Here is a 16,611-nt window from a genome sequence, read left to right on the forward strand (position 1 = left end):
ACAGAATGATAGGGTTTGGCCTTCTCTCCACCTAAATCTAATCTTGAATTGTAGTTCCCATAATCCCCATGTGTCTTGGTAGGGACCCAGTGAGAGGTTGAATCATAGGAATGATTACCCCCCATGCTGCTGTTCTCATGATAGTGAGTGAGTTCTTACAGGATCTGATGGTTTTATAAGGAGTTTTTCCCCTTTTGCTCTTTTTCTCTGTTCTGCTGCCATCTGAAGAAGGACATGTTTGCTTCCCTTTCTGCCCTAATTGTAAGTTTCCTGAAGCCTCCCCAGCCTTGCGGAACTGTGAGTCAATTAAACTTCTTTCCTTTATAAATTACCCAGTCTCAGGTATGTCTTTATTAGCAGCATGAGAATGGACTAATATACCTTCCCTCATGTTAACTGCCCTCTTGGCTCAGAGGTTGTAGAGATAATTTATCTTGTTCCCAACATAATTTTTCACTGGGGGGGTGGTTTTGAGGTTAGTGGTCTGAGTTCACACTCACCAAAATCTGAGCTTAGTCTAGCATTAAGGTCTGCTTTGGCATTCTCTTTTAATTTCATTTTAGCTATTACAGATTACAATAAGCAATGGATTATATATTTTTCTTTTAAAAATTAGTTTGCATTTCTTTATGGATCTTGTGAACCAACTCTCTGGGGGTTAGATTTGTATCTAAATTATAGAAAATGTGAATGATCCTGGGAAGACAGGAGGCTTTTCTCTCCAACAATTTGCAGAGTTGGGTCTGTAGTTAAGATCAAGAGCAGTTGACAGAATTCGTAGCAGCACAAGAGATCATGAGCCACCTAAGGTGACCTAGCTGAGTTTCTGGAGATCTAATTTTTTTTTAGATGGAATCTCACTCTGTCAGTCAGGCTGGAGTGCAGTGATGCCATCTCAGCTCACTGTAACCTCTGCTGCCTGGGTTCAAGCAATTCTCCTGCCTCAGCCTCCTGAGTAGCTGGGATTAGAGGTGCCTGCCACTGCACCTGGCTAATTTTAGTAGTTTTAATAGAGAAAGGATTTCACCATCTTGGCCAGGCTGGTCTTGAACTCCTGACCTCGTGATCTACCTGCCTCAGCCTCCCAAAGTGCTGGGATTACAGGCATAAGCCCACGCCCAGCCTCTAATTTCTTTTTTTTTAATTTAATTTAATTTTAAGTTCCGGGATGCATTTGCAGGACGTGCAGGTTTGTTATATAGGTAAATGTATGTCATGGTGGTTTGCTGCACCTATTAACCCACCACCTAGGTATTAAGCCCCACATGCATTAGCTATTTATCCTGATGCTCTTCCCACATACCCCCAACAGGTCCCAGTGTGTGTGGTTCCCCTCCCTGTGTCCATGTGTTTTCATTGTTCAGCTCCCACTTATAAGTGAGAACATGCAGTGTTTGGTCCTCTGTTTGTGTGTTAGTTTGCTGAGAATGATGGCTTACAGCTCCATCCATGTCCCTACAAAGGACATGATCTTGTTCCTTTTCATTGCTGCATAGTATTCCGTGGTGTATATGTACCACATTTTCTTCATCCAGTCTATCATTGATAGGCATTGGGGTTGATTCCGTGCCTTTGCTATTGTGAATAGTGCTGCAAAGTACATATGTGTGCATGTATCTTTATAATAGAATGATTTATATTCCTTTGGGTATAAACCCAGTAATGGGATTGCTGGGTCAAATGGTATTTCTGGTTCTAGGTCTTTGAGGAATTGCCACACTGTCTTCCACAATGGTTTAACTCAGGCATCCCATAAAATGGGAGAAAATTTTTGCAATCTATCCTTCTGACAAAGGTCTAATATCCAGAATCTATAAGGAGCATCACTGATTATTAGAGAAATGCAAATCAAAACCACAATGAGATAACATCTCACACCAGTCAAAATGGCCATTATTAAAAAGTCAAGAAACAATAGATGCTAGCAAGGCTTTGGAGAAATAGGAAACAGCTTTTACACTCTTGGTGAGATCTGATTTCTTAATTAACTTAGATACTAATTTATTAACAGACAGGAAACTAATTTCTAATTTCTTAACAGGTACATACTGGCTTCTCAGCCAGGCTACTGACCTTTACCCCTTACATACACACCTTAACTTCTGTATGAACATGGATGTGGCTGCATTGGGTAAGGGAAGGGAGAGGTGGTGGGCAGCAGAAGGGTGGCCTCTTTGAGGAAGATGTGGATAAGGGTAGCAGGATTCTACTTAGGGGTAGACAGAGCAGTAAACCTTCTGTGGATCAGAGACCTGGGTTTTGATTCTATGCTTGTACTGTCAGAGTATGCATATTCCATGTAGATTGTAGCCTGTGGCAGAGAGAAGAAAGTAGCCATCCTTTGATGCCTTCTCATCAGCTTCAAGATAATATGCCATTCATTCAAAATATATTTATTGATCTCTTAGTGTATGCAAGAAAATATGTGGAAGGCAGTGGTGACTTAGAGACACTAAGAAACTGTTTAGACTATAGGGTGGCAATCGGGGGAACAGTATTATTAACTGAGCCTAGAGAGGTTGGTGTGGTCTTGTGGGTTGTATTTGGACTTTAACAGTAACAGAGGAGCACTGCAGCTATTTAAGCAGGAGAGACTCTCTTGTCTTTCTCTGAGATTCTCTCCCTATGTCTCTGAATCTGTTTCTCTACAGAGAAACAGATTTTATCCATATGCTCTTTATCCATACAGCCTTTATCTATAAGCTCTTCATCTGTTTCTCTTTGTTTCTCTGCTTCTCTGTCTCTTTTTGTCTCTCTACTGCTTTGTTTCTCTCCATTAGTATTATTGTAGCAGTGTCTGTATATCTCTCTGGGTCTCTTTCCAGCACTAGACCTCCCTGTGCCTTTAAGGAAATAAGGGAGCATAGGGCATTGGACCTGAAGCAGTATCTTTTGTTTCTTACCCTCTACTAGATCTTGCTGTCTGCCCTTGTCTCTGCATACTAGTGAGCGTCCTCTCCTGACTCAACAAAGAAAGTAAGAGAATGAAGTGTATAGAACTGAAAATGCCTTGACATATTATTTTTCTCAAATGTGTCCAGATTTTTCCAAAAAGATTGAGCTTTAGAATTTATGTGATATCTAACCAAAGTGAACAAGTTCTGTGTCCCCGAAAAGTCAGGATCCACCTCTATGAGAAGGAGGAGCTCAGATAATCCATAATATTCCAATCTTACCACTATTAAAACAGTTCTATTTAGCATCCAATACTAGGTTCATAATTCTGAACATCAGAATCTCAGAAGGTTTTCTGCACTCATAAATATTTTACTGTTTTTAAGAGGGCTCAATGTATTGGTTTTTGATACTTCGAAAATGATTGTGTACATGTGGTAGATGTATCAGGGTCCTTTCGTTGTAAAAAACAGAAACTACCTCTGGCCATCTTAAGAAAAATAAATTTTGATTCAACCATTGTGGAAGTTGGTGTGGCAATTCCTCAGGGATCTAGAACTAGAAATACTATTTGACCCAGCCATCACATTACTGGGTATATACCCAAAGGATTACAAAACATGCTGTTATAAAGAGATATGCACACATATGTTTATTGTGGCACTATTCACAATAGCAAAGACTTGGAACCAACTCAAATGTCCAACAATGATAGACTACACTAAGAAAATGTGGCACATATACACCATGGAATACTATGCAGCCATAAAAAATGATGAGTTCATGTCCTTTGTAGGGACATGGATGAAGCTGGAAACCATCATTCTCAACAAACTATCGCAAGGACAAAAAACCAAACACCGCATGTTCTCACTCATAGGTGGGAAATGAACAGTGAGAACACGTGGACACAGGAAGGGGAACATCACACACTGGGGCCTGTTGTGAGGTGGGGGGAGTGGGGAGGGATAGCATGAGGAGATACACCTAATGCTAAATGATGAGTTACTGGGTGCAGCACACCAACATGGCACATGTATACATATGTAACAAACCTGCACGTTGTGCACATGTACCCTAAAACTTAAAGTATAATAATTAGTTTTTAAAAAAGAAAAATCAATTGGAGAAGATAAAATTTTATAATTAAAAAAAAGAAAAAGAGATTTTGGAAAGATACAGTGAGTACCCTACCAAATGAAAGAACAGTAGGACCATCAGGTTACTGGAGTAAAAGGAATCAGGGTAGGCCTGGGGAATTCAGTGATTGGAAGTAACAGGTAACCCCATTTGGACAATACCATCTGTTGAAGATTCAAAGCACTAAGAAAAACTGACTTGTTGAAGTTGGATCACTTGGTCACCCTTGTGATCAGTTTCATGGTCAAGAACTCACTGGAACTGTATGGAATGGGAATAGCCATTCTCATGAATGTTCACAAATAGAGAAGAACAAGGGATGGCAACTTCTGTTATAGCAACTCATTATTAACTGCATGTTTGATTATGGTATTCTATTCCTCTCTCTGCCAGGGAATAGAAGTTTTTGCATTTTCTTGAGAATTGGGAAACATGAAGAACAGTGACTGAGTAAGGGGCTGGGTGTTATTTATAGCATGATTATAAGTCTTTTACATTTGAAGGCTTTTCAAGTTCCCCTTTGATTCCTTGAGTTGTTACATTTGAAATTCAAGGTGGTCAGTTGATTATGAGACCCTTCATTCTCCTTCTTCTACACTTGAGATCTGACCAAACACAAAAAGGGATAGGTTGCCAAAGGTAGGGCTTTGTTTAACTTTTTTGGAGTATTAGAACCTATGGGTCTAAAAAAATGTTTACATTAAGAAAATATTGACCATGAAGGAGAGCGTGTAAACTCTGTAAAACAATGAAAACAAACAAGACAGAAGTTTCCAGCTTCCCCATTGCTTTCTACCTTTGTCCTCTTTTCTTATTCTTTCTTATTCTTTTTTTCTTCTTTCTTTCTTTCCTCCCTTCCTCTCTCTTTTCCTTTCTTTCTTCCTGTCTCTCTCACCACCCCGTGAACCTTGACTAACAAACCTCAAGGCTTGCAAAAATCATTCTCAAAAAATACTATTCTGATGATTATTGACATGAAAGGGGCATGAAGGCAGGTATAAGCCCCCAACTGAGATTTTAAAATAGAAAGCTGTTGCCTTAGCCAAAACAAGGTAACGAGGATGTGTACTCCACTTCCTCTATCCTATAAAAACTCTGATCCAAATTCAGTAAGGAGGCCCCAATGCCCATCAGCTGAATAAAGTCTTTAGCCTTTGAGTCACGTCATTTTCATTTGACAGTCTTTATTATCAGTGATTCCCGAATAGCACATGTGTAAAAATACATCTGTTCTCCCAGATTTTGGGATTACTGGATGTGGCCTTGGATGAACAAAGTCCCAGTGGCCAATCTTCCCTGGTGAAAGTCAGCCTTGTACATCTAACTTAATGTGTGCTATGAAATGAAAATGTTTTGGAAGCACTGCCTGTTCTCCCCTATCGCCACGCACACTGCTGGTCTCTCTTGGTTGCCAGGCACTGGTTTAGGTTCTGAGCAGAATACTCCACAGTGTTCTCTACGGTGTGTTGTAGAATAGGAGGGTCCTGGCAACCTGAGGCAGAGCTGGTGCTACAGAGTACCTGCTTACTGCTATAAAGTTTTACTTTATACGAATTCTAGAGAAGCTGAGTGAGGCCATGTCTGTTACCAGGAGACATGAGACTCACAGCAGATCTCTCTGGCTTAACATGGGAGATGGTGGTAAGTGCAGCTATATCTGAATTTTTTTAATAGTTAAAAGATGACTTTATCCAAATAGGGATTAATGTATTTTCCATAAGAAGTTCTGTTCTAGGTAGAAAAAAATGTGAAGGTTTTGGTTAGGTTAAACTGATTTTAAAAGTATAGGAAGAGTTACAGATGTTTTTCTTATTGAGTCTAGTCTTGAGAACAATTTATCAAGAACTCCAAATTTAAAGGCAATTAGTTAATTAAAAACTTGAAAGATCTAACTCTTTGAGTTTAAACTGGACTCATTAGAAAATAAATGGAAGGAAAAGGTATCTAAATATTCATAATGACTTGTGTCTGACATTAAAACAAGGATTCAGTCACTAGAAGATATGTCAAAGTCCATCAGTACCAAATGGATAAAGCCAAAATAACTTTAACTATATCACATGAATGAAGACTTGCCATAGCAATAAAGTAGAGTTTGGATGAAGATGTCCATCTTCGGGAAAACCCAAAATAGCTTTTACAAAGAACTGAAGGATGAAATAAAAGATTAAGCGAACAGAAATAAACATATTGAAAATATTTCAATAAACAGAAATAACTTAGAGTGAGTCAGAACTGAGAACACCTAGAACAAGTTCCAAAGAACAAGAAAAGTCAGAGCAAATCTCTGACACTTGGAGAAGATAAAACAGATGCAGGTATGTTAGAGTGGATGTAATAGACAAATCAGAACATGTATATTACTTAGATAGCTCTGAATAATCTGATTTATGCTTTTGTAAAAACCTTTGGAGAGGACACAAACAAAATATAGTCTGAGTTATCTGAAAAGAATAAAAGGAACACTTAAAATCATATTAAGCATATAAAATAAATCAAGCATCTTTGGACCAGAAAATGCACAGTATGAAAGTTAGCTTCAAAATCTCCAGGACAGAGATTAAGTAATTACTGATATATATCAAGAAAATGAAATAAAACTTTAGATCATTTCCATATCTATACATCTTAAAGTAGAAGAAGATAACCTTCCTCACTGATTCCACCTTCAAATGGACCTGCTTATTATTATTATTTTTTAATGTTTTTGTAGAGATGGAGTCTTGCTATTTTGCCCAGGCTAGTCTTGAACTCCTGGGCTCAAGCGATCTTCCTGCCTCTGCCTCCCAAGTGCTGGGATTACACATGTGAGCCACCGCACCTGGCCCTGAACCTACTTTTAACATCCAGGAAAAGTAGCCATATCATTGTTGTCCTAAAGTAATAAAAAATTCTCTCTATTCTACTTTCATTGCTGTTAAATTGTTATACAGGAGTTCAAATTGAAGCTTAATAGAATCAAAACTCTTAGGATGGTGTTTTCTAAATATATATTACTGAAATGTTGGGGAAGAGTAAATAATTTTAATTTCTAGATAGTACATGTACAATATTCTGTTTTTTAAATAAGTTATAGTGGGAGATTTATAAAGGCAGTTGAACAATCAAAGACATTTGGAACTAAATTTCTGTATATCAAGTGCTGTACTTACTATAGTTAAAACACAAGTATGAAAACAATGGAATGTTTATATACAAATGACTTTTATAAATGACTATTTCAACTGATTTAAGAAGTCATTTGATGAAAATGATAAAATAGTTAGAGATATAGTGGAAAAAAAAGAGACCCATGGGGAAACACCATGATAGACTGAGCCAAATGTAGAGCCAAATGTCAGCTCTTCCTCCCCCAGGATCATAACATATCACGAGATAAACCTTTGAAAAAAAACGAAATGCAACAAAACAAAAAGAAAATCCAGAAAAGAAAATCGTTAGTTTTCTATATTTCATAATTTCTGTACTCTCCCTCTTCCCAAATGTCTGTTCACACCTTCTCTGCTCTATCTAAGCGCACATCCTTTCCTTTTCTTCACTCCCAACTGATGCGCCTTCTTTTCAAAACTTCAGAGAAAATTGGAGCAATCAGAAAGGAATTTCTATCAAATTTCAATACTATCTCAACACGCCCACCTGCTTCTATATCCATGTATTCTACTTTCTGTCTGGTTCCTATTGATGAACTGTTTGTGCTCTAACAAAGGCTGATCAATCCTCTGCTGCCCTGGATCCATCCCCTCACCGACCTAAAGACTTTGTTTCTGAGTTCACCCTCGCTCTCCTGCTGTGTAATTTTGCATACTCTATAGGTCATTACCATAGAATACAAGCATGCTGCCATTACATCCATCTTACAGAAAAAAACTTTCTGCTTTCTCTTGACCCCCCTTTCCCTACAGCTATTGAATCATTTCTTTCTGCCTTCAGCAAAGCACCATTCATGAGTTTTCTATGCTTTCTGTCTCTAAGTTGTCTCCTACTGTTCTCTCTTGCTTCCATTCCAGTGTGGCTGTTGCCTTCTTTTTCTCTAGCAAAACTCCTCCCTTAGTTCACAGATGACTTCCTTATTGCTAAATCCAATGGTCAGTTCTTAATCTTCATCTCACTTGAACTACTATACTAACAGCCTTTGACACAGCTCGTTCTTCTTTGATATACTTTAATACTTTCTTTTCTTTTCTTTCACCCAAAGAAAGATTCCTCCTCCTATCTTGTCTGAAGGAGAGTGGCAAGAACAGATTAAAGCATCTGTGAGGCAGCCTTCTAAAATTTCTCAGGAAGTGGTAGCCAGTGTGAAAATGTATCACCTCACCTTGCTTCATATTTTCCTTCTCTCAGTTCCCTTTTTTTCTCACCTTTGCTGCCCTCTATTTACATTCCCAAATAAAACATTAATATTTCCTTTTTTGCCTCAAGCACTGATTTTTAGAGAATCTAGGCTAAGAAACTCACCAAGGTCTTAAGATAAAAGGCCCAGCAAACACACTGTTATTTTGCTCAATCACAGAAGGCTCCAGCTATTCAAAAACTGTTTTCTCTTTCTCCTTCTTCCACATGCACATCCACTAAACCCCGGACCCCAAATTGACAGACCATTCCCAAAACAATAACTTCTGGGTATGTGCTGGCCCTGGCTGGTGGCTTTTCAGTGTAGAGTTCCATGGTTCTAAATTCTTGACTTCAGGAACCCTCCAAATTACATAAAATGGCAAACTCAGAACCAGTTATTTATACTTGAAATACATTTTTATGTATAAAGAAATAAATTTTAACATATTAAAGCGTAGTCACAGGACAAATGATAAGTATTGTCATTGTACAGTCATCTAATGTGTTTGGATTATAAAGGCACACAAGGATTTTTATGGTAGGGAAGACATTGCTATTGTTTGCAACAGAGAAATAGGAGGATTTGGCAGAGGAAGGGAATTAGGAGAAATTTCACCGCAAAAAGCCCATGAATCTTTGGGTAAGGCAGAGGAGGCTGGATATGACAGGAAAAATTTGCTGGATGCATTATGGTCTGCTGGCACCATCTGGTGTTGAACCCAAGAAAAAACAGAAGATGAAGAAAAAACTTTCAGAAAGTAATGGAGCCAAGATGAGGCCCACTGAGGGTCTTGTTCAAGTGACATCGGGATCTCGTAACAGAACAAATGGCTGTCACAGTAGCTAGGAAAGCCCTAGGCTATACCTCCTTAGGGCTCCTTCCTTCCCCAACTTTCCAGATGTCAGACCCTAACCTACCTCAGAGATAGCACTTTACCTTTCACTCTCTCTTACCCATGTTCCTCCAACTGGTACCATTCCCATCTGACTATCCCATGCCCACACCCAGATCCAGAAACTGGATAACCCGGCCTCCCTAAACAGCAGATGCCATGTTGGAGAGGTGAATGCAATTGGAATCACTGAGCATTTACTTCATGTTCTCATTTCCACCGATTTTACCTCATGCCTCACTATTTAATAATATAAAATTAAAGTAAAATCTTTCCTTCAAAAAAATTTTTAATGAAATAACATTGCTCTGAAAAAGATAGTTCAACGTATGTCAAAATGACCTTTTCTCTTACTATAAAAATGAAAATTTAAAACCATACATAATGAAACAAAAGGACACTAAAAACATTTTATCAAATATGTTTGTATATGTTCCTGTGCTTTTGTGTTTGTATGTGCACACCTATGCTTTGTGCACTAGAATGACTGCTGCTAGTCTCACTCTGACCCTGTAGGCTTACTCCTATGTAATAAATCATGCCTCCTGATATAGCAATATGCTCTGATTTATGGCAGTGCTTCTATGCCAGGAGCATTTTTGCTTCCTAGGGCATATTTGACAATGTCTGGAGGTATTTTTGCTTGTCACAACTTGGGGGGAAAGGAGATGCTACTAGCATCTAGTGCACAGAGGCCAAAGATACTGCTGAGCATCCTAAAATGCAGAGGCGAGACCCTGACAACAGATAATTATCTGTTCCAAAATGTCCATAGGGCTAAGGGTGAGAAATTTTGATTTGTAAAACACTGGTACCCATGTCCTGTTTGGATCTGAGCTCTTTTCCTTTTGCCAAGTGTGCATAGTTTCAAAGCAGGCCCCAGATGGAATTCTGTGAACTCTCTGTTTAATTGAAGATGGAAAAGATATCATTAATTACTAACTGCTGATGAATCTCCCTTCTTGTGAATAACTGAAAGAAAAAATCATTTGTTATCAAGTGTTAGCATGAGTTATTTGGCCTCTTCCCCCAGTTTGCCACAGCCTGCTCTAGAACACAGATACCTATTCCTTTTCAGTGCTTGAGTATATTTAAATAAAGCATGCCCTAATTAAGTTTTAAGTAATTCAAGAAGGGCTCTATACTTTTCTCTGAGTTGATCCAAAACAATGACTATTATATAATAAACAAGACCTTGTATACCAAAATTGTGTTTGAGGGCTTCTATGTCTTTTTTTAAATGAATAAATAAAAGGTGGAAAAGGAAGGAAGGGAAGGAAAAAAGCAAGAAAGGAAGGAAGGCTAAAGAAAAGCACAGGAAGGGAGGGAGAGCAAGAAACAGAAATGATGTGACTCATGGAGATTTAAAAGGTATGGGGCAATATTGCCTTACATGGGCTCAAAAGAAGTTTGGAAAGAGATTGGAGAGGATAGAAAGCTCTGAGGCCAAGTGAAATACAGTAATGCAGATGGAGAAGATTACATCTCTTCCTTTATAGACTGGCAAAGTTCTTGAGTGAAGAATTACACAAGATGACCTTTAAAGTTCCTTTGTGAAAAAAAGTTGAGCACTGTGTACTCTGCTTCATTTTTTACGTGCCTAAGTCTCTGTTAAATAATCTTCGCAGTGCTCCTTTCACGTCATTATTCCTCAGTGTGTAGATGAGAGGATTGAGGGTCGGGGTCACAACTGTATAGAAGAGGGAGATGAACTTCCCATGAGCATGGGCATAAGAACTGTTGGGCTGGAGGTAGACAGCTGTGATGGTCCCATAGAAGAGGGACACTACTATCAAATGGGATCCACATGTCCCCAGACCTTTGCACCAGGCCTGGACTGACTTGATCCTTATGACCACCTTGGCTATATGTCCATAGGACAGCAATATTAGCACTAAGGGCAAGAGGAGCAAGACCAGTGAAGCAACAAAGAGCTGAATCTCATTATCGTGGATGTCCACACATGCAAGCTTAATCATGGAGGGTACCTCACAGAAGAAATGATGGAGCAACCGGTGTCCACAGCGAGGAAGCCAGAGGGTAATAGTGCCCTGGATGAGAGTGTTTCCCACTCCACTCAGCCACGCAACCCCTGCCAGAACCTGGCACAGCTGAGGGTTCATTACAGCAGTATAGTGGAGAGGTTTGCAAACTGCAGCATAGCGATCAAAAGCCATTACAGCCAGGAGGACACACTCAGTGGAGCCCAATGCCAGGGAGATGTAGAGCTGGATGACACAACCCAGGAATGTGATTGTTTTGTCAGGTCCCTTTAGGTTCCACAGCAGCTGGGGGACAATACTGGTGGTAAAACAGATATCAACTAAGGAGAGGTGGGTAAGAAAAAAGTACATGGGTGTCTTGAGTTTAGGGTCTACGGAGCAGATCAGAATAATTACTGTATTTCCCACAAGGGTAAGGAGATAGGATATCAAAACAGCCACAAAGAGTATCTTTTCCAGGTGGGGCTGATCAGAGAAACCCACCAGGATGAAGTCTCTCTTGACACTGCTGTTAGTCTTGCCCATCACCCTGTTCAGAACCAGGAGCAACACATTACAAGAATTCAGGGAGGATAATGTGTTGGCCATTGGGCACAATATCAATCTTTAATAAGTATCTAATCAAAACACTGACTCAGAGATGTTACAGTGACCCATGGAATAAATTTTGGTATAGAAATCACAAAAGAAGACCTTAAAGAAAATACATAATACAGAGAGATACATGAAGGCTATTGTGGAAGCAGTGTTTTCCTGACAGATAACTATTAAAAGCTGAGATAAAATGTATCACAGAAAAAATAAAGGCAGAAAGAAAGAAAATGTCAAAGGAATAAAGTACATTCAATTAATTTATAACTCAGGACAAACCGTTCAAATTCAGTGAAAAAACTCAGTAATGGTTAATATATGCAAATAATTAATATAAATAACATTTCCATTCTTCAATTGTAAATTTTGAGTTGGGCATTTTTTTAAGGTTTTTCTTTATATGAATGGTAGCTAGCTTCTGGAGATTATAGAGGTTATTTTTCCTGTAAAATGGCAAACATTTGGCTATTGAAAGTAATAATATTAACATTTATAACTTCATGTTTAATTATATGGACACATACTTTCAATGACTTATTTTCTTTAGGGATTTGTTAACTCACTTAGTCCACCAGCGTACTGATGGTGTAAACTCCGGCAGTTTATTCAGCAAAGATATTCTTATGCAAGCATTATGCAGCACACCTCATGTTTAGTCATCTAGTTTACCTTCTGGCCTATAAGCTGGATTCATCTATGATAGTCCTGATTTGCAAAGTTCTCCTTCTCTTCTTTGGTGTGTGGTGTTAGGGAAGGGAGTCAGCTCTCTGGTCTTGTGTGTTGAATGAAGAGGTAGTTGAATCTGAATGGAAAGAGTGGTGATCAGGGTAAGGAGGGCTCTTTAGTGAGATTAAGAGGCATCAAACCAACATAGAATGTTTATCTTCTAGAAGATGAAAAGATAAAAATTTTTAATCAGCTTTTTAAAACTCCAAACACTTATAAATGCAGAAGTTTAAAATGTATTCACAGATACAAAGTATATACCCAAATGTCACGACTTTACCTCATATATAGGACAAATAGGCACTTTCCACGTGGCATCAGCAAAAATTACTCTAGCCTAAAATTCTTCCCCATAATAATTGTATATCCTGAAATTGCATTAATATTTGTTCTGAAAATTATTCATGAAAATAAAATATATAAGGTAATTTTCACTGTTTTTTTAATATTTATTTCACTTATCATGTAAAAATTGTACTTAGCAGAACTCAGTGGAAATGAAAAGAAGTCACAGGAAAAGTCAGAGGAGGCATGGGTACCCCATAAGAGGATGAAGACACTGATCCCTCAAAATAGGGGGAAGAGAGCACAACAGTAAAAAGAGAACATGAAAGGACCCTTAAGGAACAAACCAGTTTATAAATATGCTGTATGTAATATATTCAATATAACATGCTAAATATATATAGTTCTAATAATTTCACTCACAGTTATACACATACATATCCATAAAAACATACATACATGCATAAGTCTTCCGATTCTCTAATTTATGTTAATTCCCACCCATTTAGCTATACTAAATTGTACTCATTTTACTTGTATCAAAGGAATAAAATAAAGCCAGACACACATCACTCTTGTTCTAATCTGTTTAATGCAGCCTGCTCATTGTCAATGTACCCATCCCAATCAAAGGAGACTTCTGCTGTGTTTTTAACACATACTCACATGCAATACCTCCAAACAAATGCGATGAGAGATCAATTCACAGTCATGAACCAGCTCCTTATTTGTGGGAATATGTTTGTTTTAGGCTTGTAGAAGAATTTTATTTTACCATGATGCAAAATTTAACATGCACTATATAATCTCCCCTCACCCAGATGAACATCACTTTAAACCAGTTCGCCATTAAAAGTTAAGAATCATGGGCATGGTATAGAAATAAAATCAAAGCATAAAAAGAAATAAATATGTTACAAGAAAAAAGGTTTTCCACATTTTTTTCACACTAATAATCATATTTTAATACAGAAAGGAAGCTTAAGTCATAGAGTTCAAACCATTATTACCTTCAAGTGACAAATCAGTGTCTAAGGCTCATGTATTGGTTGTCGGGGCTGTTATTTGAGATTGGAGATCACTGAAGATCAGCAAATCAGGAGACACTGGCAAGGACGCAGGACACTGAATCCAGAAAGGTCCCAGGGACACAGTTCTCCCAACATGCAATTAATATCAGGCTCTGTAGTATCCAAAGATGAACTGTCCCAGGAGATTATTCTGAAAGAAATACTTTTGACTCTCTGATCTTTCAATATTGTGTAAATCTAGGCAAAACCGCAAAGATATTTAACTTCTGCCCTCATAGCCTTCCAAAGATCAATTTTCTCATTTCTGCTGTTAAGTTTCTATCAAAAATCTAGTATTTTATATATGCAAGTACATATAATTAATTTATCCTGTTGACTCATAACTTTAAATTCTCTTCTTAATAACTTTAAATTTAGGGGTGCCTTGCCTTTACCTCACCTCTGCTGAGACAAAAACAGCAGGCCTGGAGGCTTCCAACAGGGCCTTTTCCCTCATATCTAATAGGCTCTTGACTGTTGCTGGAGATAAACATATAAATATTTTGAACGGTGCCCTTAAACACCCCTGGTCTTTCTCAACTTCAAATGGGCTCTTTTCTGTCCAGAGGTCATTCTATGTGTATCCTGTTGTTTGTCTCTTGCATCACCACAGCAAATGTTCAACAAATTCTTAAATCCTCCAACTCAGTGTCCCACAGCTCTCCAAGCAGGTTATCTTGCCCTGACTTCCAAGACAAAACAGAGAGCCCAGGGGGAAATTCCATTAACTTCCTGTCTGTCACCTATAAATGTATACGCATTCATATTCTTCCTTTATGATTTTTTTTTCAGGTCTCAATAGAGGAAATAAACCTCTATTTGTCTAAGGCAAATTCTATAAATATTTTAGGGTCCAAGAAAAATCTCATGCATATTCAAGTACGAGCAGGTGATATGAATGACTGAGTGGATCAGGTATAAAAAAAACAATTGCAGAAATGCAATGATAAATGTCAGCAAACATTTAGCTAAGGTCTATATGCAGTAATAAGAGTGGTGAACACTTTGCTGCACATGCCACATCTGAAGAAAACAACAACTGCTGAGCGCTAGTTGATCCATTTTCTATGCATTGAGCCCCAGGATTGCAAAATATTCTGAATCCTCAATAGAATCTAGATTTTTATGAAAGCTTTCATTTAAAAAATAGTTTATATAAAATAGTTCATGAAGGTACAACTTAATCAATTATTACAAAGTGAACACATTTTGATCAAGAAAAGAATGTAAGAAACATTCTAGAATGACTCTCAATTTCATTTCCTTATGCTTATACCTGCCCCTTGTAACCATTATTATGATTTTTTTGAACTATATATAAACAAAATCATACAACATTATTTCTTTTGTTTCTGCTTATATTTATACAATGTTATCTTTGCGAGATTCATTTATGTGGTTGCATATACCAATACAGCACTATATTTTTACTGCATTGTATTTCATTGTATAAATATGCCACAACTGTTTTATCCTTTGTAGTACTGATAGGCTAGACATTTGAGTGTTTATGATTTTTGTCTTTTGTGAATATTGCTGCTGCAATCATTTTAGTACATGTATTTGGTGAGAAATGTAAGCATTTTGGCAGGGACGATACTGTGGAGAAATTGCTTAGGTTTGAGGTATGCATATATTCAGCTTTGGTAGATACCACCAATTCTGGAAGTTGGTTGCACAAACTTAAACTCCACAGTATGGTGAGAATTACAGTTGCTCCAAATCTATGCTAACAGTGTTTTCTGTCCTCTTAATTTTAGCCATTCTGGTGATATGTCAGGAGTATATCATGATTTTAATTTGTACTCACCTACTAATGAAGTTAACCAGTTTCTCTTATATTTATAGTCATTGAAAAATTTTATGCGTAGTATCCATTCAAGTCCTTGGCTTTTTCCAAATTCATTTGTAGGAAATTTTTATATATGCCAGAGGTTTAAAAAATAAAAGGCAAGTTTCAAATACTATTTTAGTCGAGTATAACTTTGGCAACAAAACAAAATTTTAAAATTGCATGATAGTCCCATGAATTAACATAGATCTGAAAATATTGACAATTAATTCAATTATTTAAAATACTCTACACACTGCTGAAAGTAAATTTATTCCAGAAAAAAATGAAATTCATTTTTTCATTGTGTTAGCAAAATAACACAATAAAGAAACAACATTTTATAATCATATCATCAGACAAAAAATCAAGTATTTGATAAATCTCAAAATATACAAAAATAATAACAATGATTTAGTAAGCTATGAATAGAATGATAGATCCTAATCTGTTAAACAGGATCCGAAAACTCTTTCAGTAAGCATTATGAATATGTTGAAAATTTTCTCTTTGAAATTGAGGAAAAGACAAGGACACCTTCTATTTCCATTTCCATTCAAACTACTTTGTTGTAGAGACTTTAGCCAGTATAATAGGATAAGACACGGAACAAGCAAGATTGGAGTAGAAGAAATAAAATTTCATTATTATATATATGATTATGTATGTAGAAAATTCAGTGATTACAACTATTCATAGACGATTCAAAATTGTATAGACATTAATTATATCTTTGATCTCTATATTCAGTGCTAATTCAATCAAAATTCAAAGACTATTTGTAAAATTTTCTAAGATTATTCTAAAATGTATATGGAATACCAAGTTGTATATAGAATATCAAG

The 16,611-nt window shown here is 37.3% G+C and overlaps 1 protein-coding gene across 1 annotated transcript; it reads right to left on the reverse strand.

Moving 5' to 3' along the window:
* Positions 1-10,852: 10,852 nt before the first annotated feature.
* On the reverse strand, positions 10,853-11,788 carry LOC116459768 (olfactory receptor 2G3-like). Its single transcript, XM_032140504.1, has one exon. It carries the CDS (start codon positions 11,786-11,788, stop codon positions 10,853-10,855), a length of 936 nt encoding a protein of 311 aa, XP_031996395.1.
* Positions 11,789-16,611: the final 4,823 nt, after the last annotated feature.

The sequence above is a fragment of the Hylobates moloch genome, unplaced genomic scaffold (assembly GCF_009828535.3).
Source record: "Hylobates moloch isolate HMO894 unplaced genomic scaffold, HMol_V3 SCAFFOLD_20, whole genome shotgun sequence".
Classification (NCBI taxonomy): domain Eukaryota; kingdom Metazoa; phylum Chordata; class Mammalia; order Primates; family Hylobatidae; genus Hylobates; species Hylobates moloch.

What these genes read in the sequence shown, in the direction of transcription:
- LOC116459768 (XM_032140504.1), bottom strand. Translation starts at nt 11,788, where the DNA reads ATGGGCAAGACTAACAGCAGTGTCAAGAGAGACTTCATCCTGGTGGGT.